The sequence below is a fragment of the Oreochromis niloticus genome, linkage group LG15 (genome assembly GCF_001858045.2).
Source record: "Oreochromis niloticus isolate F11D_XX linkage group LG15, O_niloticus_UMD_NMBU, whole genome shotgun sequence".
Classification (NCBI taxonomy): Eukaryota; Metazoa; Chordata; class Actinopteri; order Cichliformes; family Cichlidae; genus Oreochromis; species Oreochromis niloticus.
In genome coordinates this window covers 2,017,882-2,044,877 of record NC_031980.2, presented here as the reverse complement: position 1 = coordinate 2,044,877, position 26,996 = coordinate 2,017,882, and the positions used below count along the sequence as shown (strand labels likewise).

Sequence of the window (26,996 nt, the reverse complement as noted above, 5' to 3'; positions counted from 1 at the left end):
AAAATATCTGTGTCCTTATTAAAATGTCCTTCTGCTAAAGCTAATTTGGTGACTTATTTTTTCTACTTATCAACTGCTAAGTATTCACTTTAAGTATTTCCATACTAATCAATAAAAGAAGGACCAGTTGTTTTTTGTTTTATTCTACAGTAGCTACATAATAATGTTTAATATCACGTCAAATTCGTTCACGGCTTTACAGAACGTTAAATAAAACATACAGAGGTTTTTGCCATCTCACTTCTCCATGCAGTAAAACTTCCGGCTGACACATTTTTGTCCTGGAGTGTCGCCGTACTGTGACGTCACTCGACAGCGACGAGCAACAATGGTAAGTGAGCAAGCAATTTTCTCTACGGCTCTTAAAATTAAAATTTTGAAACCTATTATTTGCTACTTAAACTTTATTCTTCTCATTTTAAACTCCAATATACTCGCTGCCACGTTCTTTCAGACTATTTTATGTATAACCTGTGGAGTAAAAGTGGAATTAAACATAAACATCAGTCTGCTAGCGAAAGGCTAGCGACATTTGCTTTTTTCCTCGGCTGCCGTTGTCGAAGCTCTCACCCATCTAAGCCATTCATATTTTCGATCGAGGATTTCATCTGTTCTTCTAATGTTAGTGATGTTTTAAAAAGGACAACGGGTTCTCTGTTAAAGTTTGTTTTTCCCGTGGTGTAAAATAAAGTGCTAGCACTTTCCAGTTGCCTGTGAGGCGCTAAATATATCGCTGAGCTAAATGGCGATTTTGGCTTACAGATATAATCGTCTGTAAGAAACAAAATGAACTCGTTCTTTCATTTCTACTGTGTTAACACATGTATGTTATTCTTCTAGGGACAAAGCCAGAGTGGAGGCCACGGTCCAGGAGGAGGCAAGAAGGATGACAAGGTTAGAATGACAGCTGATTGTTTTGGTAGCAAAAATTTATCTTTACAGTGACGTCTGAACAAATACCTCGTGCTTTCTTGTCACTATTTTCCCCCCCAATACTGTGCAAAGGTTTTCATGCCACATTTTGCTTCCAATGAGCCAGACTTGTTTTTTAATGTGGCATGGTAATGAACCCAACACAACCAACACAGTAAAAGCATTTGTGGATAGAAAATTACACAATGGAACACTATCAGTCGTGGATTGGCCTCCACAGAGCCTGGACTTAATTATTATTTAAACTGTGTGGGATCATCTTGACAGAACAGAAAAAATTATGTGCATTTTGCTTCATGACTGTACAACAGATGAGTGCCAAATTAAAGACATAAAACTGAATTCTTACCTCTTACATAGTGGGTTGCATTTTGCTAGCATCATGGTTTGAGGAAATGTATTGTATGTATTCGTATGTATTCAAAGGTCCTACTTAATAGGCTGATAGGATGTGTTTATGTTGTTATATAAGTATTTTGAGCTTGAAAACTGTACATAATGTTCCCCACTGTTGATTTGTTCTTTTCCGATCGTGGCTCAAGAGTTGGGAGTTTGCCTTGTAATCGGAAGGTTGCCGGTTCGAGCCCCAGCTTGGACAGTCTTGGTCGTTGTGTCCTTGGGCAAGACACTTCACCCGTTGCCTACTGGTGGTGGTCAGAGGGCCCGGTGGCGCCAGTGTTCGGCAGCCTCGCCTCTGTCAGTGCGCCCCAGGGCAGCTGTGGCTACAATGTAGCTTGCCATCACCAGTGTGTGAATGTGTGTGTGAATGGGTGCATGACTGGATGTGTAAAGCGCTATACAAATATAGGCCATTTACCATTTTTCTGCTAATTGAAGGATAAGAAAAAGAAGTATGAGCCTCCAATACCCACCAGAGTTGGCAAGAAAAAGAAGAAGACCAAGGGACCAGATGCCGCAAGCAAACTACCATTGGGTAAAGGAGTGAAAAGCTTTGCACTGTGAACAAAAGTCTCTGCTGCCAACTTGTTTTCCTGTAGATCAGAAAATTTACATTCATTATTACATTTTATTCCATGCTTTTATTTGATATTCTGTGTGAATTCATTGGATACATCCCTGGTCAATTTGGTTTTACTCAAGATATCAGGGATAATTGGCAGTTTATAAAGTTGAAATGTTTTCCTTTGTGTGACTTAATATTTGTGGTTGTATCAACTGGGTTATATGCTGTGCTTATTTTTGACATTCTGCTTGTTTGCTATTAGTTACACCTCACACTCAGTGCCGCCTGAAGCTGCTGAAGCAGGAACGGATCAAAGACTACCTGCTTATGGAGGAAGAGTTTATCAGGAACCAGGAGCAGATGAAGCCCCTGGAAGAGAAACAGGAGGTCAGCATTTGCACCTCAAATACCACACTTCTTTCTGTTTTGCAGGTCTGGGTGAAATGAAGTTACCAACAAAAAAAAAAAAAAAACAGTTGTGTTGGGGATCTTGTCAAAATTAATTATTAATTTAATTAATTGTGACCTCAGAATTCAAATTCATCATGCAGTACCACCTGAATAGCATCTGACTTCCAATGACTTCCTTTTTCAGAATGACAATGATCCCAGTGCAGAAAAAGCATATCTGGGTTAAAAAACACACAGTGAAGCTTTAATTATGCTGAGGTCTGGCTTGTTTTTGTAACCCAGATACCTCAGCATAATTAAAGCAGCGTGGGATCATCTTGACAGTATTTGTACCTGACTTCATTTTGTGCTCCATGTCTGGGGCAAATGAAGTTACTCCAGTACTGTTTGTGTTTACAGGAGGAAAGGTCAAAGGTAGATGACCTGCGGGGGACCCCCATGTCTGTAGGCACGCTGGAAGAAATCATAGATGACAACCATGCCATTGTGTCCACCTCAGTGGGATCAGAGCACTACGTTAGTATCCTGTCCTTTGTGGATAAGGATCTGCTGGAGCCAGGCTGCTCTGTCCTGCTCAACCACAAGGTAATATTAATATTTTCTTATTTACAGTGAAGACCAAAAAAAAAATGTGTTAGCTAACTTCCCAGCAGTGTTTTTGACCCAACTCCACCACCTAACTTAATACTCATTGACCTTGGGTCAGTGAGTATTAATCAATTCCCCAAAACTGAATTTAGCTGACCTCAAAAATTCACACTAGTTGTCTTGTATTTGTATATTATTGTAGGTTCATGCTGTGATTGGGGTACTGATGGATGACACTGACCCCTTGGTGACGGTGATGAAGGTGGAAAAAGCCCCACAAGAAACCTATGCTGACATCGGAGGACTGGACAATCAGATCCAGGAGATTAAGGTATACTATGACAAGAAGCCAGAAGCCAAACTGACATCTTATAGTGAAGTGCTTCTTTTTAGAAATTAACTGCATTTTTAAACAAATCTCTAACAGGAGTCAGTGGAGCTGCCTCTTACACATCCAGAGTATTATGAAGAGATGGGCATTAAGCCTCCCAAAGGAGTCATCTTATATGGACCACCTGGCACAGGTAAGTCCCTGAAGTTTGGGTTTAGGCTCTTAAAAAAAACTTTCCTCCTGCCAGCAAACATTAGTGTCCACACTGATATTAGTCGTGCTGTAGGGAAACAATAACCTATGAAATCATTTTAGTGGTTTCGTGTCATCTCTCCATTCATCCTGCTTTTTAGAAGTTTTAAGATTCTTTTCAGATCTAACCTTTAAACCTTTTCTGATATTTTCAAACTCCATTATAATATGATATTCAGTATGAAATCAGCTGTTAAATCTGGTGTAATTTGAAAGAAAAACTCTGCCATCAGTTCTTTTTAATAAAGTGACCAAAGATCAGTTTCTGCCTTTAAAAAGAAGTGATGGTCCTGTTTACTCGCCTCTGTCAGTGCGCCCCAGGGTGGCTGTGGCTACAATGTAGCTGCCATCACCAGTGTGTGAATGGGTGGATGATTGGTTGTGTAAAGCGCTTTGGGGTCCTTAGGGACTAGTAAAGCGCTACAAATACAGGCCATTTACCATTTACTGTTCTTGTTGTGGTGATTGGTTGTACAGCGAACTCCACCACATTTAAAAGTGTTCCTAATATTTTAATCCCCTTATGTCTGCTCAGAAATCACATGACAGAATATCTCATTTTGTGAGTTTCCATAAAATCCGTTTTTCACTGAAGACGATGTCAACAGGTGAAGCAGATGGACTGGGACATGCATTGTGCTTTGACGTAGCTGTAAATTTCACTGTAGTGTCTACAGCTCGCTGGTGTGTTCATGAGGCGCCTCATGTCATTGCCGTTTCACATAGAAAGATGCTTTGGGCTGCTTTCTTGCCACGAGGGGTCGCCACAGCTGGCAGCTCTGCATGTTTGATCTGGGAGAGTTACACGCCAGATGCTCCTCCTGACACCTCCCCAGTGGGGATTTCTCTCTCTCTAGAATTGAACCAGAGATGTTGGAAAACACAAAGCTATGTATTTTGGTACACTTCATATGTTTGGATATTTATTCTGTAATTTTCAAGGGTGTCCAAACAAACATAGCAAGATAGTTTTACAATGTCACTCTAAGAATGGTTGTCTTGAGGGGATTTTGAGAAATATCTTAAACAGAAAAATAATAGTACAGCGACTGCAGAAAGTTGACTCTCGTTCAGTGAAGATATTCTTTTGTGAAGGCCATCGTGTCTGTGAACTGTGCAGATGATTGAGTTCCTAATTTAAGTTCTCAGTGTTTAATATTTCATCTTCAGAGTTCATAAAATCCTTTTAACTTCTAATAAAACATTTCCAGTAATGTTAAATACATAATGCATGGAAAGTGATAAAGCTAAGTGAGTAATACAAGCGAGTTAGCTGTGATTATGTTATGGAAAGCTGTGTAACTCTTTCCCATATAAAGATTGCATCTGATGATCTCCCCTCTACCCTTAATGACGGGTTCTGACGCCTCAGTATAAATCAATAAAAACGAGGTTTGAGGACAATTAGAATAGAACATTTACAGGTTTGTTTGTTTTTTTCCAAGGGTAGCTGCGTCGGCAGAGATCACCCTCACTAACTTCTGATGCAAAGCCAGTCATTGTGTTCTGTAAGCAGGCATGAAATATGACACAAACTGCACAGAGTTTTAAGCATTACTTTTCGTAGGCTATCACAGGGGTAAAGAGTTAAGCCTTCTTAGAAAGTGTAGCTGGTGATCTTTCTGTCAGCAGCCACAGGAAATGACATTTGTGTGATGAGCTCTTTGCCACGCCATCTTACTGAAAATGTGCCCAATTGAATGCAGGCTCATGGTCACAGACGAACTGTTCTACATGTTGCATTGAAATGAAAGATTAAGGTTCAAGTGAAACAGAGTCCAGTGCTATGCTGGACTCTGTTTCACTTGGGTTAAACTATACTCTTTTTAGGGAGTTACATAGATGTGTGGCAGGTATGTTTTACTCTTTGTTATGCATTTACCAGGTAAGACGCTACTCGCCAAGGCTGTAGCCAATCAGACATCAGCCACCTTCCTGCGCGTGGTGGGCTCAGAGCTGATCCAGAAGTATCTGGGAGATGGACCCAAGCTGGTGCGAGAACTCTTCAGGGTAGCAGAGGAGCACGCCCCTTCAATCGTCTTCATCGATGAGATTGACGCCATCGGCACAAAGAGGTAAAAAGAAGCTCTGAAAGCATCAGCGCAGTGATGTTACCTGTGCTGCCGAGGAGCTGGAAGGGGACGCCGAGGTGTTGATTAGTATGTGTGATAAATGGCGCCGTTTTCATTTATAACAGTTGTATTTTTATAATACTTTCACAGCACATTAACAGTGCAAGGTGATGTGCTGCTGCAGGGTTTTCGTCATCTTCTCAAGTACAGGACGCGGAGTTTATCAATGACACTGCACAGTCCTTTCTTACACATTTTACACTTCATTTTGCCTCTCACCCTGCTGCAGGTTGTAATATTTCAGGGTGTAGTCTTTGCAGTAGGATGACAGAAATGTGTTTCTATGACCACAGGCAGCTTGCACAAAGTGGTGGCTGCACAGTATAGTGCTGCTAGGAAAATACGGCACTACTTGTCATTAAAAGCAGCACAGTTCCCTGATTTATTTGTACAAATACTTTAAGAAGAGTTTTTAAAGGATAAAAAAAATTCTGAGCAGTGTGCCACAGCAGTGTGCGTCACTCTGTTTCCATTCTCTGCACATGTGTTTATTGTGACTGTTTTTCTCCTCTATGATTGGTGCATGTGCTGCTCTTGTTGAGCATCATGAGATCATTGCATATCTTGTGAAAGCTTGAATAAAACAGACTTTGTTGTAATCATTCATCTTATTACACATTTCTTGTATAAACTTCAGACTGCAGGTTACTAGGCTGCACTATGATTTCGACAGTCAGTGCACCTCCTCCTCCTTTTCTCCTCGATGAAGGTCAACATTTTGTTCAGCACGTTCTCCAGTTTTTATCTTGATTAATTCTCAGCCTTCACTTTAACCTGTATAAAAGGTGCCACACAAATGAAGCCTGTTTGATGGAAGACCATAAGCAAGCCCAAGGACGTGAGACAATGTAGGGGATGCCTTTGATTTTCACGTGGTGTGTTCACTGCCTGTGTTGTGTAGGTACGACTCTAACTCCGGTGGTGAGAGGGAGATCCAGAGGACCATGCTGGAGCTGCTCAACCAGCTGGACGGCTTCGACTCGCGGGGAGACGTTAAAGTTATCATGGCCACCAATCGGATAGAAACACTCGATCCAGCTCTCATCAGACCCGGTCAGTACCAGTGTGACTGTTTGTCACTGGCCTTCCATCTTTATTCACATCCACAGTACTGTAAACTAGACTGACATTCAGGACATGGCTGCATTCTGCTGAGTCACTGCAGCGAGTGGAAATGGAAATGTCAGGTTTTTTTCTGCTTTTGGAAGTGACTATTCATATTTTGTTCTTTCTAATCAGCCACAAGCAGTAAAATGTTCTTCCTCAGTGTTTTTCAGAAAAGACTCACTGCTGTCTAAGCTTTACAAACACTGCTCCAAGTCCTGCTTACGAACAGTGTCGGGAGTGTTATGAGCAAAGTAGCTCCACAAATAGCTTCCCTACATTATTAATATATGATTGATCACATGAATTTGGTTAACAAGACTGTTTTTGAGTGAGACTCATTGATCTGCTGAAGACTAACAGACTCGCAGAACAGAGTCACAGTCAGTTTGTGATGTTTTTGTTTTCTGTCGTACTCCTCAGGGAGAATCGACCGTAAGATTGAGTTTCCCCTTCCCGATGAGAAGACCAAAAGAAGGATCTTCCAGATCCACACCAGCCGTATGACAGTAGCAGATGATGTCACCCTCGATGACCTCATCCTGGCAAAGGATGACCTGTCGGGAGCAGACATCAAGGTAAGAGAAGACTACAGGCTTTTTTCTCTCTCTCTTTGGCACTCGCACTTTTTTCTTCAGAGTACAAAGAAGCACAAAAACCAATAACTGAAGACAGAGACTGACATATTCTAGCTCAGCACAGGTTTTTCCCCCTCCCAGTCCTATAGCTGTGATGGTTTGACCAAGCGAATGCTGTAAGGCTGTACTCGAACTGTATTGAATTTTCTGCTCAATACAAACTTCAGTTTGCTCATTTTTTCCCTTCCATGCAGACTCTCTGCCGAACGGGAAATCCATTTTTAATTCACAGGGAAAATAATTTTTCACACTAAAACTATTTTTGTAAACTTTAAAAATTAGTAAACAAATAAAACTACCATGAAATTACTTGTTCAGTGTTAAGAAATTACCCCACAAAGTTTGCTGTTCACTTCCAGAAGGTGAAACTGTGGCTGTACTTGTAGACCTGACAGTTTTAGCTACCATAGTCTACCAACCACTTTACTGCTTTGGCAGACAATTTGAGCTTGGTGTTAGCTAATGCTAAAGCATTTACATGTTTTTTAAATGTTTCACCTCATTACATTTTTTTGAGAAAAAAAATTTAATGAGTTTTTTTTTTTTTTTTATTGGGAAAAATATAAATCAATCAAGATGCACAACTTGAAATCTGAATTGGCAGAGGGATCCCTGCTGGACTGTTTAAAACATGAGAGTGAAATATGAAGCATGTCCAGCCTCTTTGCATCCTAGCTGGGGAGCTGTGTCCTGCTTTCTTCATTTGCTCCGGCCTCGCTCTGCTGCTGCAGCCATTTATTGATTGTGTGAGGGCTTGGCGGCGAGCCAGTTCACACTGGCTCAGCAAAACGGGGAATAAAATGAGCAGAAAAGGCTGCTTGAAGGAAAACAAGCAGGGGTGGATTTTCTAAATGATTTTCACATCAACACTTAATTAACTTTATTAAGTTCCCCGTTTAAAAAAAAAAAAAGACCTGACCCAAAGTGTTCAGATCACTCACACAGCTTTGCTGCCCTCGTGTGGCGTGTGGCAGAATGACACATGGAGATTTCTTGGATGACATTTAAATGGTAATGTTTGGGAAGCAAACAATGAGTTTGAATATTAGGGATGTCCTTTCTTTCCTCAGACAAACATTAAACATTAAGGCTCTGACTGACATGACTGTTCATGGTCAGTTTGACATCAAGTCAAGCCACAAACAACCGGCTTTTTATTTATTATAGCTCGTACAGCTTTGTCACATATTTGTATCGAATTCCTTCAAGTAAGCAGTTTTCACGTTCTGATTAGATGTTTGTAGATTTTGCCTGAGATTATTCAATGAAGCATTAATCCAGGAAGATAAACTTAAGAATCTAAATAACAGCACAAATCAGAGCTGTTATCACAACCAGTCTACGTTATTTTTAGACTGTAACGTGCTTGTTTGACTCTCGTTGCTCTCCCTGTGTTTCCTCCTTTCATCCTCCAGGCCATCTGCACAGAAGCAGGCCTCATGGCTTTGCGAGAGCGCCGTATGAAAGTCACCAACGAAGACTTCAAAAAGTCCAAGGAGAACGTTCTGTACAAGAAGCAGGAGGGCACGCCAGAGGGGCTTTACCTCTAACCTTTAAACATTTTTGTTTTCTCTCATCCTCCCCACCCCATCACTATCTATCGCTGTGTGAAAGAGAGGAGGCAGCAGCTGAGACGCCTCCTCAGAGAGTTTGATATATTTTGTGCATGTCATGTCTGGCTTATCCCGCTCTCCTGTAACCGTTACGTGTTAAAACAATAAATGACAAAATATAATATCTAATCACTGCGTGTTCTCATCACTTTTTCTTTCACTTTGCTGCAGCAGCAGCTTCTGCTTCCTTTTCACTTCCTGTAGGCTTCATTGGTTGGCTACAACATTTTGAGATATTCACATGAATCACGCGACTTCTCCACTTCTCCCGAGTGTCATAAACAGTCCGGTTAATATACAAAGTCTTGTTTTGTGCTTTCCCCATACGCAGCACAGTACACTGGCTATTTACAGACTCTCAGAATGTTTGGGATGAAACGCCCTGATTGTGATGTTTCACTCAGCCGTCGCCTCCAGGAGCTGCATAATGTCACTGCACTAATGCCCAAGTTTTTAAGTGTTTAGAGAAGGCAGAGTGGGTTTTGGTGCATGTTTATGTTTGTGCGCACAACCCCCTCCCCTATTTAAATCAGCCTCCAAGTTAAGTAAATCCAGCTAAACTGCCCTTGCTGCAGTGTGACACGCGGAGAGCGGCAGCGTTGATTTAATTCCTCTTGATGTGGAGCCATGTGTAACTCGCTGCTCAGCAGAAAGTGGCCCCATGCAGCACGGGCATCAAACCACTCACTGGGCTCCAGTGAGGACCGAGCTGCTGCCGCTGTTCTGCAGCCCCCTCCTCGCAAGCTCTTATTAAATCAGTCACGCATTTCAACTGCAGCTCATTCAGCAAATGGAAGAATTGAAGGGGTAAAAAAAGAAAAACATTTAAATCAAGCGCAACGCGTTTGGGTGCCGTGTTTTATAATGAGACATTTGCCCTGTCAGCTCAAGGCAAACTCTGGGGTTGGGTATTTCTTAACAGCCCCTGTGAGCACGCACACACACACACATGCACCAATATGAGCTGATGCAGCTGGGTGTCGACACACTTTGATAGTTTCCATTTAATGCGACCAACAAAAACCCTGAAGTTCCCACATATTATAGAAAAAAAGGAACAAAATGCTGCATCAGAAATGCCTTTAATTGTCTTTGTGTTGGTTGGAATATTTAAATGCTCACTCATTTGCCTCGCAAATCTTGTATCAATGTATTTGTATATTTTAAAGAGCTCCAAGTCTTTCCTAATGGCTGACTAATCGTTCTGAGACTGTCTCAGGTAAGCCCCAGATACACCCCCGCCCCCCCCTTTTATTTTTTTTTAAGAACAGAAAGGTGAGAAAACTGGACTGTAAGGCATACATACAAAACAGCTGGAAAACGCGGTCCCAGTAAATAACCAGCAGAGCTCATGCTTTCATCTCTGTGATACTGCAAGGAGCAAACAATTTAAAGAAAAGAGATGCATGTGTGAGAGAGAGAGAGTCGGAGAGATGCAAAGCAGTAGCAGGAAAAATGTATATCTGCTTATGTAATGGTCATTTCTCCTGCTAAACACGGCGAAACATTGAACAAATTCAGTAAGAAGTCACGATTAGTTCCAGCAGATTTACAAATGAAACGGCTCAACTTGAGTTAGAGTTACTCGACCTGATGAGAGGGCTGCAAGGAGCCCGGCTGGAATACATAGACGCACTATGCCAGATATTTAAGAAGATATTTAAAGGATGATCTGTCTTGGTGACCAGTTCCACTGCTACTCTGTAACTGTAGATATATTAATCATATCTAATTATAAATACAGTCATAATGGCTGTTGCATCATGTGTTTTTTTTTTGGGGGGGGGCGTTGTATGGAGAAGAGTCTTATTGTTCAAAGTTCGGCTGTTAAAAAAGCTTTGACTGTGATTTAAAACATTTTGGGGCCTTGTATCAGTTTAGTCTCAGGATACCAAAGGTCTTCTGTCTTTAAGATCAAGGTTGAGAAACAAAGCTGCGACTGATGAAACATTACAGCAACCCACACCGCTGTCATCTCATTGTTAGAAATGGTTTATGAAGGATTCATACCCTTCATACGAGGCATTTTTTGTCCTTATGAAGTGTCTGGTGTCCTTCTGTTACCCGCCTGGCTGCTGTAAACAAGCGTCCGTAATTTCTCCACTTTGTCCGCTGGGTGGTGCTTTGTTGTCGGGCACGCTTCACACTCTGTGGCGGGGGTCTTGGTGGTGTGTGTGCGGACTCTTGTGACAACACTGCGATGCCGTCTGCTCTGCCAAATTCTGCACCGTCATTCCCACCTGCCCAAGTCACAGTGTTATGGGAGTCAGCGACTGTTATTACTAAGAGTAATAACACAGGAAGGCTCATTTTTAAAGCAACTGAACCCATTCCCCTTTTTCTCGTCTGCGACCGTAAACAAGCAGCTAGCAACCCCGCCGTGCTTTACTGTTAATTTCGCGCAGGCCTTGCAAACCTTTGTGGCAGCCAATAGCAAATGTGCGCACTTCCCATATCGAGCCTATTAAACGTTTACCCCTCGCCAATGAAAAGCCGTCGCTTCTCCTCTCGCCTCAGCCAAATTAATTATTATACAAAATAAATAATTGCAGAAACTCGTCGAGCAGCGGAAACGAGGCTCTGAAAGGCGCGTTGTTTTTAAGTTTTATGTATTTGTACTTATTCTGTTTCCATCAAGTGCCACTGCCTGGTGCAATGCAGGTCCCGTGTAGCCAATCGATGGTGCCGACACATGGAGTATAATATTGCAGGTCTGCAGCGGCCAATCAGAAGCGACCTCACACACCGGCACAGCAAATCTCCGGCGTCAACCGGGCTTCCTACACTGGCGGTATCCTTCCGCGACTGCAAACTAGTACCCACATTAGTAAAACATACCTGCCCCTAGAATAATAATAACAATGTAAAACCTGAGCAATAGCTGATAGCGTCAAAATTTCTTGTAATTTTTACTTTACAACTCATAATTATATAAAACCAGTGAAGTTGCCAGACTTCAACTGTTCCAATCTTTTTCTAATTTAAAGACACAGTTTGTTTTTTACCCCCACATCGTGAGTTTTGAACATTGAATGCTAAATTTGTAACCAATAATAAAATAAACTTTTGGCTAACACTAATTATCAGACTGTAGGAAAGGTTTTTACAGTGTTTCCAGATAAGTATCACTGGAGTTCGGTCAAACAATTTACTAGTGCATCCTATCTACTGAAATGTGGCCTCGTCTTATTCTTGATAAAGATGAAGGTGGTAATGGTTCGCTTCACACTCCTTCCTTTCTACTTAAAGTTAATTATGGTCTTTATATGCATCTTAATGGCTCCATAAATAGTTGGGCTTAACTTTAATGTGCTGCTTTATTGCTGCTTCATTCAGTTTTTGCCTAAAAGCTCCCAAGGGGAACTAACCATCTAAATCTATAAGCAATATTAGTCTGCATTAGTCAGCAAACATCCAAGTGAATAAAAAGTAACATCTAGAAATATTTATTCAGATGATGTTTAGTAGCAGGCTCAGAATTTCAACAACATGGGCAGCAGTGTTTATCTGCGTCAAAAAGAAAAACAACAACAACACAACAAGTAGAATAATGTGTAAAATAACTGCATGTCTGCCACATTACAGGTTGTGTAGTTTGACACGAGTGCAGGGATGCTCTCTCCATGTACTGCAGGCGTTTTGGCCCCAGTGATTGACGTGTCCACTGCTGGAGGCCCGCGTCGCTGTTGCTGCTGCAACAGCCCTGAATTTTTTTTTTTTTTTTTCAACAGCCCTGAATTGAAAATAAGGAAGTGAGTGATCAGTGCTAGTGTGGCGGAGGGATACACGAGGCAATCCCCATTCTAACCACGGCCAATACACTCACTCCTAACCCGCCAGTGGAACTCCATCTAAGGAACGACTACACTCCTAGTCTGCCTCCACAGACCAACAAGCACACAACCCATCCAACATGGTATGTATTGTCATTCATTCCGTTTAGTAGGGAAACGTGTTTTAAACGTAGGGAAAGCCTGCTTATTAGAAGCGCAAACCTACCATATGTGTATGTTTTCTCTATTTACTGTTTAGTCATTGATTCCTCTTATCAGCTATCCGGTATGCGCGGAGGAGGCGGAAAACGCCCGCCAGGCGCATTTTTTTTAAGCTAGTGCATGGGGCAATATGAAGTACACTATTATGTGTTTTGTCTGTCCGTTTAAGTGACTTTCTAAATGGAAATACTGTCCACTTCCAAATGGGTTTGCTTTATGCTTCATAACTGCGCAATTCACACAGCATTATTGGCTATTCGGCTATATGGGGTCAAGTAGCCGCTTCACGGCTGCACGGTGCATATCGAATTAATTCTTGGACTAGTTTAACCGGTATCGGTGTAACTAGCAAGCTATTCTGGGTTATTACGGCATAATTCTGAAGCCACGGGTGAGTTAGGGTGTGTTTTTACAATCCGCCTGAGGAGCACACCTTACCGAGAAGCACACCTATCGTTCTGAGAAACGTAGCCGAGCCATAAAGCGCTGTTTCCCCAGCCGGGAGAAGCGTGTTTGAACAGAGAAGCGCGGTAAATTTCGCAACGTGAACGCAGCGCTGGTAATTAGAAAGAAAACGAACCGGCTGCGTTTGCTTCCCCCTCCCTCCATTTTTCTTTCTTTCTTTCGTTTTTTTTCTAGGTTGCACCACCTTGTTGGTCGAGCCGTGTCATGATGGGGAACGGTTGTTGTATCTCGTCAGTGTTCCGCAACGGAAACTGACCATATTTATGTAATTGCAAGGTTATGGCTACATTATACGTGTCATCCCGGCCTGTAAACAACCACTAATAGACGCAATTCCACCTTTAATGCATGCAGCCTTTACTGGTGGTTTATCGTAGGCTGGGTTATCTATTTGTGCTATGATGGCTGATTTGCTTGGCTCTTTGCAAATTTTTTTCGATGTCATGCAAATGTGGTGCCTGTGTGAGTTGTCCAAGAAGCTCTTTGTGGCGCTTGGTCACCGCAAAAAAAAAAAAAAAAGCATCAGCAGCTGGAGAGTTCAGTCGACTTTTTCCAAAACCAGATGTTGTGAATTATGGGAAGTGGCAGGCTTGCACTACAGAATGCAGTAACCTGAATTCTGTGAGGAGGGGGGGCAACTAACAATTTTCACCAGATCCCTGAAGCCACACACACTCTTGACATCTGCAACCAGCTAACGAAGCAGAGCCTCTCTGCTGGCTGTGAGGAGAAGTTAACAAGTGGAAATGATCTGGATATGGAAAAGAGGCCTTCGAGCTTAATCCATTGATTATCGGGCTTGATAGCTCATTAATGGCTCAAGGAGGTCAAGAAGCTGTAGACCTCCTCCAGCCCCTTTGCTGCAATCAAATACCCCATATATGGTAACAAGCTGCGATGCAGTTTCATGTTGCAGCGCAGTGCAGTAATTGGAGTGTAAAGGGGAATAGTTGTTCCCGTGTATCAGCCGCTCTGAAAAGTTTAATCCACGGCCGTAAGCCCCCTTGTCTGCATCAATACATGCGCTGAAGTGGAAACAGACTCCCCCATTGAGGTAGACGTATCGAATATGTAGCGGGACCAGGCTAAGGCCCTATCCTGTTCCTGTTACGCGCTTGCTTGCTGATGCATGTTTAGTAACTCAGATGACATCCTATCCAGTGCAGTGAATAATTTATACGCTTGACGACAACACCTAACCAGGTCCCGTGTTCCCAGTGTGTGGCGGCGATGAAGTACAATGGAGTTCCCGGTCACCTGCCACCACCAGCCATATGGTGAACGGGCCCATTGCAGGGTGTTGGGAGCCTGGTGTTGTTTACACCATCCTCCCTCCCATTAGACACAGCTCGGCCCTGAGGCCTCGCTGTTCTTTTTCTTTTCTTTTTTTTGTCCAGCCTCAAAGAGATGAGGTGTTAAATGTGCTGTGGAGCTCAGTGCTACTATAGAACAGGACTGTGTGTGTGTGTGTGTGTGTGTGTGTGTGTGTGTCATACCCATCTGTCAGACTGACAGCTGGTTCTGCACCTTTCACTTGGTGAATGCAGAGATGCTAGCTCAGGAATTGTTTGGGCACCTCGGTGACAGATGAGCAGCAGCAGGGAAAAAAACTGCACATTAAACATTGATAACAGGCTGTTAAAGAAGAAGATGATAATTGTTGGTGTTCTCTTGCGCTATTTTGCATTCCCTATCTAATTAAATCAAGTATGAACATAGACGGATGCAGTGTTTGTACAAGCCTGATATGGAAGGAAGTGAGAGCTAAAAGATATTTTACGCTGGCCCAGGGAACTGTCTCCTGCCTCCCGCAGTCCTGTTTGGAGTGCATAGCTAGGGCTGACTGCCCGGGCAACAGTGGGAGTGGTTGACCCACTCGTGCCAGTGAATTATTGCCAGCAGAGCACACCCCATCCCCAAACAAGCCGTTTTTAAGACCGGAAGCCTGGCAGCAAACATGGCTGTCCATAAGACAGTGAGGATGGTGAATCATTGGGAGTTTCCTCTCAACAGTATGCCACATATGGAGAGAGAAGAAGGGACACATGGAGGAGAAAAGGTCTGAAGGAGGAAATATTGGCAGAGGTACAAGTGCCAAGGAAAGGAGGAGGAAGGAAAGGAAGAGATGGGTCAGTAGTGAGCCCGGTGGTGCTGCGGCACCATAAGGCCCCAGCAGCTTGGGCCTAAGCCAGGAGAGGTTCCATAGTACTGAGTCACCGATGCCCACACCCTGTCCGCTTAGAGAGACAGAAAGAGACAGCACAAGCAACACAGCTTGACAAAGAGGGTGACTAAGGGAGGACTGGAAGGTGGAGTCATGAACAGAGTGAGAAATTCACACAGGGGTTAATAAGGGACAAAAAATGTAAAGAGGAAGAGAGCAGCAGCAGAAATCAAATACAAAGATGATACTGAGAATATCGGTCAGCCCAAGTGGCACGTCAGCGTCGGGGAGGTTGCTTTTGTCTCTTGACATTTCCTATTCCGTCAGATGGAAATGGAGACAGGAGGAGGGCAGAGGCAGGGAGGAAAAAAGCAAAAATAAGGAAAGAAACGTTGTTGTGTTCAGAGCAGGTTATTGAATCAGGTCAGCTAGTTGTACGAGTGCTCCCGAGGTTCTCCATGAACCCCTTGCTGACTGAATCCATCCATCCCCAGCCTGCTGCTACTGCTCAAGCCGTGAGGAGAGGCTTCTTCCTTTGGTGAAAAGTTAAAGGTCATCTGGCAGCACATTGCGTGGTGATCTGCTAAATCTTATCCAGCCAGAGCAAATGTATGAAGCAAATTTGATTTACTGGTTTAATTTAGAAAAACAAGATACTCTCACTCCCAAATGTGAACTTCACAAGGGTCAAATTGCCACAGCTACGGCGTATAGGTACGACTTGGAGGGCGTGTTTGTCTGTACCCAAAGCAAAATTACATGTGCAAACACATAAACACACTGATGGGCTGCAGGAATTCGCTTTGAGGCATAACTGGCTACTCTGACTAATTCACAGGAAACATGGGGGTGGAAAGTATTGGTGTTGAGGAAGAATGCTATTAAAAGGGACTCTGTGTATGTGTGCGCCCTAGCTTACTCTTCCATGTTTGTCTGTGTGTGTTCCTTCCTTGCTGCCAAGCACAATGATGTCAGAACGTTCTGTTAACAATACTAATAAAAAACCCAAAATCATGTTTTATAAGGCAGAGATTGGAGTGTACCGGTGGGAGTTATTTGCACCAGTAGCTTTGTATTCACACTTTTACAGCTGAAGGTGTTTGTTTGAAATCACTGGCTCTTTTTACAAGCAAGCTTAATAAATCTATGTAAAAGGCCTGGTGGTGGATGCTCGGTTTCAAGCCATTTAAAGTATGTGTGAGTCACTGTGAGCTATTAAGACAGCTCCAGCTAGCACAGCGAGCAGGGCTGGGAGGGCAACCAAGCCGGGCCAACCCGCCAGGCCATTATTCTTGTTACTACGGTTATGGAAAACACGCCGGCACTGATATGTCCTGAAACAACCCCGCCTAAACTTTGACTCCTGGTCTGGAGGCAGCACTTAATCAAATTTATTGCAGTATCTTGTTACCCAGCAGTCCTTCTTGTGAGGACTGCTGTGGTGTAGCCTACGTTTATACACGAGGACGTCAGTCTTATGGAGAAATTACTTCGGCTGGAAATTACATTTCATACATCACCTTCATGTAGTGCTTTTATGTGTTAGCTCTGTGCCAGTCTTACAAATACAACCTTTCAAAAGCATGACGGTAAGCCTCCGCTCTCACTGTGAGCAAAACCTGATTACTAGCTTTTAGCCTCAATTTTATAGCATTAAATTTGAGACTTACTGCCATGTAATTGGCAGTTAACTATTATATGAGAGAACAAAACACTATTTTGATAAGAAATATAAGGAAACCCATTTGGAGTATTGTTGTGGGTAGGTTTTGGCAGCCCCAACAGGAGCTCCTAGCTGAAGCCACCCAACCCCAGAACACCGTGGCCAGTGTTTAGCTGTGTGGTGGTTGCACGGTGGGGATGATGAGGAATGTAATGACAAAACTACGTGGGATTTGCAATTTTTGCCCTGTGACTAAGACTTGTTTGTTTGTGACGATTTCCGTTCTTTCCGTTCTCCCCCCGAACCACACAGGCTGACCAGCTAACAGAGGAGCAGATTGCAGGTAAGAACAAGCCGTTTTTCCCTACTTCCCCTTTTTCTCTTGGTACGACGTTCCCTGTGTACTAGTGGATCAGTTTCATGCTGTAAAGTTCCAGAATTGAGTAAGGAAATGTCTCCCATTAGCTGTTCTGGCTGTTTCCATGTTGCTTATAGGGAACATGAAGTGAAAGAACATTGAAAGATTCGGCACCCGCCCTCCCTCAGCAGATCATTATCATTACAAAATGAACGAGACATAAGGGGAAGAACTATTTGCAGCAATCATAAGTCAAGGCTGAAACCCATGCAGCACACAGACGGTTTTAAAGCCAAGCTTAGGAACAGTTTCTATCACTGAGGCACCTTGATATTCTTAATAATAAATGATGGGAAGAAAGTGAAAGCTGCACAGTTTCTTCTCACTCAAAGCCCCTCTGTGGCTAATTAGCTTGTGTTAAGCCCTCAAGGCTAATGCTCACTATTGCCTATTTTCAATCTCTGGATGGGTTTTTATGGCCTGTAGTTAAGAAGCCTGCTCGTTCAAAAGATAAAAACACTCTGGCTTTTTCCCACTTCCAGTCTTCTGAGTCTTATAAGACTTCTTTGTGCAGTCAGAGCTCGGCACACATGTGCATTAGCTTTGCAGGTTAGTTAACAGAGCCCCTGTAGTTGAGAATCAGTTGACCTTTCTAGATCCGACCGCAACGTCCATCACAACCTATTTCTCTAACTGCACAGCAACAGCAGTCTAACTGGCGCTCTCACCTCCAACCCCCACAGAGTTCAAGGAGGCTTTCTCCTTATTTGACAAGGATGGTGACGGCACCATCACCACCAAAGAGCTCGGCACCGTCATGAGGTCGCTGGGCCAGAACCCCACAGAGGCTGAGCTGCAGGACATGATCAATGAGGTGGATGCTGACGGTCAGTATACTCACGCTTCATTTCTTGGCATTAGACTAACAAAACTGTGTAAAGTTACTCATTACAATTATGATTTGTCAGTTCAGTACATGTCTAGGTGCCATATAAGGAAATGGAACTAGTGAAGTTTTCTTGATTGGTTGAAAAAGTACTACCCTAACTTTACGTTGACGATTATCACTTTTTATAGAGAATATTTTTTTTAATCCCCGTCTTTGTGCCATAAGGTGAAGAGTCTGTGTTTGATGTGGTAATTGAACAATAATGTCTTCCAAATCCAAAAACAATATAGCAGACTAGACTGAGGGATGCATGTGGATGTTATTTGTGGTACGGTGCGTTCAGGCTACAAAAATAACACCTATGTTCTAAACCAGGAAGATGGGTTTGAACATTTGGGTTAATATGATCCTTTCCTGTAACGACCCCACTTTTAATCAACAAAATGACCGGCAACTGTCATTCCCAACAGAGAAGCAGTAAAAATTACACAACTGCGACTCATTTGCCTAAATACACTTGGACATAATTTAACTGATTTTCAAGAGTGGGACTTCACGTCCAAGCAGACCCCTTCTGGTTCTGTGTATATGTGGACCCCACCCCACGCTGCACGCTGTTCGTTGTTGTTTTGGTGGCCCTCCCTCCCTCCCTCCCTTTTTCAATTCATTCACTTCTCGTCAGTACATGGGGATCTGCATCCAGTCCCCTCTGAGGCCCTCCCCAGACCGCAGCCTCAATTCATGTTCACGCCATCTGCCATTCTGTACTAGAAACACTATCAAACCTAAATGAGGATGTGGTCCCAGCTTGGGAAAAGAGTACTAACTGTTTGGAGATTTGTGTGTTAATGTGATTCGATGGTCTAATGGGGTGGGTGGGACTTTAATTTCTAGTTAACATTTCGTTGCGTGACTTTAGCGATAAAACCTCTGTTACAAATGGATGAGGGATTAGGGCCGTAATGGATGGTCGAACTATCTCGAAACACATCAACGGTGCTGTTGCCCACCTCCCTCCCTTTTCTGCCAACTGTCAACCAACTGTCCAAGCCAACTGTCCGGCCAGCTTTATCTTTAGATGACGTATCCTCTCTGTGTCAGCAGTTTAGTCACCGTGCGTTCAGCTCCATCACAGTTGTCAGTGTCACGCATATGGATGTGCTCGAGGAGTATTCAGTGCTGGTGAGTCGAACACGGCTGTGTGTCGAAGGCTCAGTGTTACCGAGCCCACGTTGATCCACCGTCGGCTGACATAATTCTTTTCTCCTGTGCATCCGTCCCCGCACTGCGGTGTGAAACAGACATAGGAGACAGCAAACTGAGTTAGAGGACAGGAATCCAAGTTGTTGGCTAGTAGCTCAAAAGTTGGCTGTCCTTGAGCAGCACAGGATGTTAGCTTTCAGTGGGGCCTTTACCTCAGTGCTGCTCTGTCAGCTTATAGGATTTCGTAAATGGGAGCACATTGATCAGGAGAAATCAATTGCGTCGCAGCTTGGCTGCCCCTTTATTGAAATGTCCTCCCACCATCCTCGATGCCCTCCCCTTCTGTTACACCCAAGAGCGAGCATACACACACACACACACACACACACACACACACCATCACTAACATCCCCTTGTTCTGCCTCTGCCTCCCTTGGCTGATGCAATCTAGGTCAGACAGCAATAAAGCTAGTAATGGAAAATAAAAGTGGTTACATAAGGCCTCTCTGCGCTTTGCACATCCAGTACCCACATCAGCAGCCATGGGATGTCAGCTGGCCCATTGAAAATCAGCTTTATTTACCAAACAAGGAGGCTGGGGTAAAGAATTACAGCAAATGGAGACAGGATGGAAGGCTGTAGCTAGAGACAGCACTGTGTCGAGTGTGGTATCAGAGAGAAATGCCGGTTTTTAATTCGCCACCGCACAGAGTTGAGCACAAAAGCATAACCACACATGCTTTAAAACACCCGGGGGCTATTATATTCCTCAGCCTAAAAGAAGATCACTTCATGTTTAAGACAGGATAATAAACAAGTGTAATTATGAATTAAAATACAAGCTTTAGCTGCAGTGCATCACTCGTCATCATTACACAACCCGACCCTTCCTTCCCGGCTCTGGGATGGAAGCTGGCTTTATGATGCAGGAAAATACAATGACCACACACACAAGAGTGTCGAGATGCCTCAGCCTTCTATAGTTTGCGTCAGCACCTCTTATGTGTAATCGCACCATCTCCCACTCGGTTCACTCCTTACATTCTCTCCTCTTCACATCTCCCTCATCTCCAGCTCCCTCTCTACCACCCACTCACTCCCTCTCTTTTCTCTCTCTCTTTATCTTACCACCCTTTTCTCTTCCTCTTCCCATCTGCCTTCCTCCCTATCTTCATCCCTCTGCTTCTACCCTTCTTCCTCATCTGCTGTTGCAGCTGGCCTGAGGTGCAGCTGTACAGATATCGCTCAAGGGCTACCTTGCCTCTCTTGTTATTTTCCCCCTTGGATTGTGGTTTTCCTGCCCTTAATTACCCCCCCCCCCCATCCATCTCTCCCAACCCCCCAGTGGCAGCATGTGTTCTCCCTTCGGTGCTGCTCGATGTCTCTGTGTTAGATAACTGGTCCTTAGATTGCTACCGCAGGCCACGAGATCGCCATCTGCCCCATCACATTACGACGTTCCTTTTTTGATACACACGTCCATCCTCTTGTTCACTCTTTAGCTCTCCCTCTAAGGCATGCTCTGCCATTGGTTAATCTGCCCACAATCCCACCCCAGGGCTAATCCTCATGGTTACTTTGCCCTTGGTGTCCCTGACCTTCATTTCAATTCCCTCATAAATTTCTGGGTATTTTTTGTCACTTGTTAATGAAAATACATTTCCCATAGTTCTTACTGATTCTTCAGATCTTGTAATAGATCTGGAGATCTGTTACATTCCCCACCAGCTTTCCCAGCCTCCTTCTTGTGGTGTTGTTGGTGAGCCACTAAGCTCCCCATAGAGCCTTGCACTGTCAGGAATGTCTGATCCTTTGGTAATCCTGTCTTGACAACACCTACATGGATATTGATCCATTTGCACACACATGCATGTGCCCCTGGCATAGCAGCTACCATTAGTACCATGTGGAAAGCCATCGCTGGGTCATGTGTGTCAGATCTTGCACTTTCTCTGCAAACACAATAGCAGATATTTTACAGGGAACGGGAGCAACAAGGATGGATAGGAGGGACGGAGCGTCCAGACTTATGTCCTTTTCTCGTTCTCCCTCCAGCCTCAGTTTGTGACTGTGGCGCCACAAGAGATGATCTTTCGATACATGCAGGCTTCTTGAAGGCAAAGCTGCACAGTACACTAAATGCCTGCATTATGGATGACTGGCCATGGGTCCCCCCACTGCAATCCTGCTGCGTTGCTTATAACATACGCAACATTTTCCAAGGGCTTCCCCTAAGGAAGAAAAGGAAACACATACATACACAGAGTCACTCTCACACATCCCCCTCCCCTCCCCCTCCTCCTCCTCCTCCTACTAGCCTTCAGTAGATTTGTTTAGCACAGCAGTAAAGGTGTATGATAAATTATTTTTGAGCTGTTCAGCCTCAAGCTTCACTGTCAAAAACATCTTTGAAGAGCAGATGTGGCCTAAATGCTAATATAAATGTTACTGTAATACACAGCAGCAGAACAAGAGGACATAAATGAGTATTTTTGCTGCTTTTCATCAGCTAAATGCTGCATTGTATTATGTCTACTTATCAGTGTTTGCTTTTACGTAATTGCAGTTTTTTGCTGATTAAATGCGCCACATTGATCACCCATTGCAGGTAATGGAACCATTGACTTCCCAGAGTTCCTGACCATGATGGCCAGAAAAATGAAGGACACAGACAGCGAGGAGGAGATCCGCGAGGCTTTCCGGGTATTCGACAAGGTAAATAAGCTTTTAAGAGCATCATTAAGGAATTACAGCACAGCATCCGTGCTTTCCAAGCTGAGGTTTTGGTTTTGGAGGAACAAGATGTCGACGGGATGTTAAATAAGGCCGATAATTCAGAGCTTTTTGTTTTCTTTGTCTTTTTTAAGATTATAGTTTTGCAGGGGGAAGAAATGCAGCAAATGCTTTGGTCACGCAGGGACTGAATGGCATTTGGGTGCGTGTGGTATGCGCCTTAACCTCTTGGTTATCAAGTTGCATGATAATGTAAATTTAGTACAGCAGGCCAGGCTAGTGTTAAATTAAAGGAGAGCTATTCTATTCATTTCCAGCTCAGTGGTTTTTATTTTGGACTCTACTACAGTAGCTTTACACAATCCACACTTCTAAATAATCCTTAGTTGTCTTGTTCTTGGCCATTGTGAAGCCCCTTAGTTCCTCCTCTGTGTGGAACAAGCTGCCTTTCTTCCTCCTTTAACTCAGCCTTCTTCTGATTGGCTGCCCTTCCTAAACAGAGAGTTTAAACAGCAGGCGGGTGAAACTTTTTTGAGATGACCATTTTGGGATATCCTATTTCTTTGACATGAAGATCCAAGAATAGAATACGAGCATCTCCCATTGTAACAGTAGCCCATATGTGACAGAAAATAGACCTGATGGAAAGAAAAGTCGTCTGTTCTTTTACTTCCTGCTTGCCTAACACCTTCTCATTACTCCACTTTTACCTGAGCAGTTGTCAGCCTGCAGGGTATTTGTTTTACTGTTTGATGCGATTGTTTCCGTGCTCCGTTTCTAGGACGGAAATGGCTACATTAGCGCCGCAGAGCTTCGTCACGTCATGACGAACCTGGGAGAGAAGCTAACAGACGAGGAGGTGGACGAGATGATCAGAGAAGCAGACATCGACGGAGACGGACAGGTCAACTACGAAGGTAAAAGACTGTGACGAGCGCGAAGGAAAGTGCATGCTAAAATGTCACGCTACACAAATAGCTTTAGTTTCTAGGCCAGGGTGCGAGCTTTTATTAAACAGGGAGAACGGAGCGCTTCATTTGCCAAACTGTATTTCTCTGAGGGCGACCGCAAGACAAGCCAGCCGCACATTATATTAGTTATTAGATGGGGGGTATAGATGGAGCCTGCTGAAACAGAGATAGGAGAAAGCCATCCTTCTGAATTATCATCAGTGCGCCAGGAGCCTTTTCACTCTTTCTCCCTCGTCCTCCCTTCCTCCCACTGTTGGTCCCCTGGCACATTACACGAGAGACTGCGCTCATTTTCTAGAAGGCTGTTGATATATTATGAACAGTCCATAAGTCCTGGCTGCAAAGTGCCCTACTTCTACACCGAATACATGAAAACCTCCTTTTATTTGTTCACTCTTGTCAGTTTGGCCGTCACATTTCTCCCCAGCTGTCAGCACAACGCGAGAGCTTTTTAATCAAATGGGTTTAATGAGATGAACATGGAAGCTGTTTGGAAAGGGGACACTAATTAGTATGTGTGTTCTGAACCTGCTCAAGTTGATTAAAAAATTAATAAAGCATTGAACAATTTAGCAGGTGACTGCTCTTACTGGCTGTGCCAAAGCCTCACACCCAGTGTCCTCATTGTCTCTTGTCCTCTCTCTCTTGTTTGCAGAGTTTGTACAGATGATGACTGCAAAGTGAAGCTTGCCTGCCCCGTCCTGCCCCCTCTTAGAAGAAAAACAAACAAAAAAAGGATAAAAAAAAATCAAAATGTTTTACTTACCTCTTGGAAAAAATGTTCATTTATTCATACTGTTTCTGTATAGAAAATAATTGAATGTTGAAATAAAATATCCTTCTGTCCACACAGGAAAAATATAAAAACATACAAAAAATAAATGCATGAAATGGTTAGTGATCCTGTCCCCTCCCCCCCGGAGATCAGTTTAGCATCAGTACTTAACAAGTAAAAATAATAACAACAAACCCTGTAACTACTACCTTCAGACTAAAGCAGCAGCATTTGGTGAACTCCTTCCAGTTCCATTTGCTAGTGGTAAATGTCTGGGCTGGCCATCTCTTCTTTCTCTCTGTTTTCTGTTCTTCATGCATGCAGCTTGAGACCGGAGCACTAACCTAACCCTCCCGACCCCTCCCTCACCTCCGCCCCTCCTCCGGGCTACCAGAGCGTGCTGATTCCACGATGAGCTGTCCTCTTGTTGGTTTGGTACAGTTTTTTGTATTTGGAGAGGAACTCTGTACTGTTAAGATGAGCGAATATAACAGGTTCTAACTCAAGCGTTAAAGTGGAACGGGACTTACTGTATGCTAGATAAAGTGGAAAAAACAAAACCCCACAATGTACAAAAAACATTTTCAAATGTTTGGCATGTTCTTTTGTTTTTGTTATGTTATTTGGACGGCCATCTTAGTAGTTGTGCGTCCTGCCCTTTGAAAGGAGGGGGGACTTAAAGAGTCTTACGGTGAGCTTTCTCATTTCTTTTTTCTTATCTTTCTTTTTTCTCGCTGAGATGGAGTGTCTGTCCTCTTTTCTTGCAAGAGAGAATCACTGGCCTTCACTTTTCTTCTTCTGTTTCTCGACTCAGACGTGAGCATAGTGAGGGGTGTACTGTGTTCGCAGCGCATGCTGTTAGGAGTGTCGGCACACCGGTCTTTGCAGATGTTCTTCTGAGTTCAGTTTACATTCATTCCAAGTTGTACATGCTAGTCTTTATTTTTTTTTTCAAATAAAAGACCATGAACTTTATCGTGTCTTATGTCATTTTTCTTATGCTTGATTGTGAAAATGATCTATAAAGACAGCATAATGAGTCTGTATGTTGTTTACCGACTAGACAAATGTGTCAACAATAAATAATTCTAATCATCCTCTCCATGTGCCGTGTCTTTGGGTGGTGCTGAGGAGGACCGGGTGGTGTGTGATACATGGCGGTGAGGTTTACGGAGAGCGAGCGCTCGCAGGGGAGGGAGAGGCAGCAGGATGTGTTTGCTCTCCCGCTCAGCCGTGGATATACATACACATCCGTGACGCCTCTTCCCTCTCGAGACCCAGCTGGTTGCTAGGCAACAGGAGCATGCTGTAACTGGGATGTTGGGGGTTTTTGAAAAGGCAAGTGGGAGTTTGAATAAACCCTCCTGCTTTCTGCCAGCGACTCCATGTTGGCTTGTCCTAGTAAGGCAAACCGGGCCACAGCTTTTTACACAACATGCACAGAGGCAACGTAACAGGCAGGGAGCAAGCTCTCTGCCATGCCTCAATGCTACCTAAAGGTCTGAAAAGTAAAGCCAGACCTAAATTGTTTTACTATATTTGGACTGTAACTTGACCGTGTGTGGAAAGGGGAAAAGATGTGGCCGCTCTCCTCCCACCAGCATGCATGTCTGGCAAGCTCGAGCTTGATGTGAAGACTTGCCTTAGACATATACATTGAAAAAAACAAAAAACACAGAGGGGTTGGAATCTGCTTTCAAAAGACACAACACAGAACATTCTCTGCATACCTCATGTCATCATTATCTCTGCTGATCTGGTCTAAATTAGGTGGTATTTAGCTTCTGTGGACTCAGCCTTGCCCACGTTAATCAGATAAAAAAGGAAAGGGTGGGTAACAAGAAACAGCGCCACCCGACCACTGCCAGGAACTGGGAAGTCTATCTAATTACAGTCATGATGTTTTATTTGGAAGAAAACATAAACTCAGCTTTCCTGCTTTGCCCCTCCCTGCAGTATCAGATGAGCCAATAGCAACTGCTGTTCAGTTGATTGACAGCTGGGACCGTACCTCGGTTAGTCAGATGCTCCATCTGTGATTTTACTTTGAAAGGAAGATAAAAGAGGTCTTTGTGAAGCCCATAGACCAAAATCATGAATGGTGGGATGAAATCATGAAATCAATGTGCTTTTGTGAAAACCATCCCGCTGCCATAACATTAAAACTTTAGCATTAGTCTCATTTCAGTTACAAAAAATGTATTTTTTAAATGTTTTTTTTCTTTAACTGAGCCGTAATCTTTTTATTTCAACATGACATCATTGGATGTGGAGCTCCTGTTTGCTACTATGATCAATATGATAAGAGGGGCACCTCAATTTCAACTATATATATATAGATATTCAATTTTGTGTAATACTCATGATTAGAGCTATTTTGTTACATTTAGTAAATTTGAAATATATTGTATTATTTAACTTTGTCTAGTTAGTTACTGTTCTTGAAGTAACTAATAATTTTCACCTGGGATTAATAAATAAATCAATCTAATTTTGAAACTCTGTTACTGTGTCTGCTTTAAGGAGAATCTTTGTGCTAAAAACATACAGCCAGATAACTGCTGCTTCTAACATGAGCTCTACAGTTTGATGCCCAGAAAAAAGAATCCAGGCTCCTGTGTTAACCGAATTTAGTCAGCCTGATGTCAGAGGATAATGGCCAGACTGCTTCAAGCTGATGGGAAGGCAACAGTAACACAAATAACCACTCTTTAGATGAGCAGAAGGGCACATCTGAACGCACAACATAGCAAATCTCGAAGCAGACGGGCTACGGCAGCAGAAGACCGTACCAGGAGCCTCCACGGAAAACCC

At 43.4% G+C, this 26,996-nt stretch overlaps 2 protein-coding genes and 1 long non-coding RNA gene across 3 annotated transcripts; 2 read left to right on the top strand and 1 right to left on the bottom strand.

The window, feature by feature from the left end:
* The first annotated feature begins 236 nt into the window (after positions 1-236).
* Positions 237-9,095, top strand: psmc1b (proteasome 26S subunit, ATPase 1b). Its single transcript, XM_003440687.4, has 11 exons — positions 237-331; positions 841-894; positions 1,771-1,867; positions 2,160-2,284; positions 2,708-2,893; positions 3,099-3,227; positions 3,324-3,420; positions 5,365-5,554; positions 6,513-6,664; positions 7,139-7,293; positions 8,769-9,095. The coding sequence occupies exons 1-11, from the start codon at positions 329-331 to the stop codon at positions 8,901-8,903; spliced, it is 1,323 nt and encodes a 440-aa protein (XP_003440735.1). The 5' UTR covers positions 237-328; the 3' UTR covers positions 8,904-9,095.
* Positions 8,791-12,717, bottom strand: LOC112842376 (uncharacterized). Its single transcript, XR_003214116.1, has 2 exons — positions 11,586-12,717; positions 8,791-11,206 (listed from the first exon to the last, which is right to left on the bottom strand). It is a non-coding gene; the product is annotated as an uncharacterized LOC112842376 (long non-coding RNA).
* Positions 12,718-12,730: 13 nt separating this feature from the next.
* On the top strand, positions 12,731-25,157 carry calm1b (calmodulin 1b). The gene is made up of 6 exons (XM_003440688.5): positions 12,731-12,882; positions 17,566-17,596; positions 18,355-18,498; positions 22,312-22,418; positions 23,218-23,353; positions 24,063-25,157. The coding sequence occupies exons 1-6, from the start codon at positions 12,880-12,882 to the stop codon at positions 24,089-24,091; spliced, it is 450 nt and encodes a 149-aa protein (XP_003440736.1). The 5' UTR covers positions 12,731-12,879; the 3' UTR covers positions 24,092-25,157.
* The last annotated feature ends 1,839 nt before the right edge of the window (positions 25,158-26,996 follow it).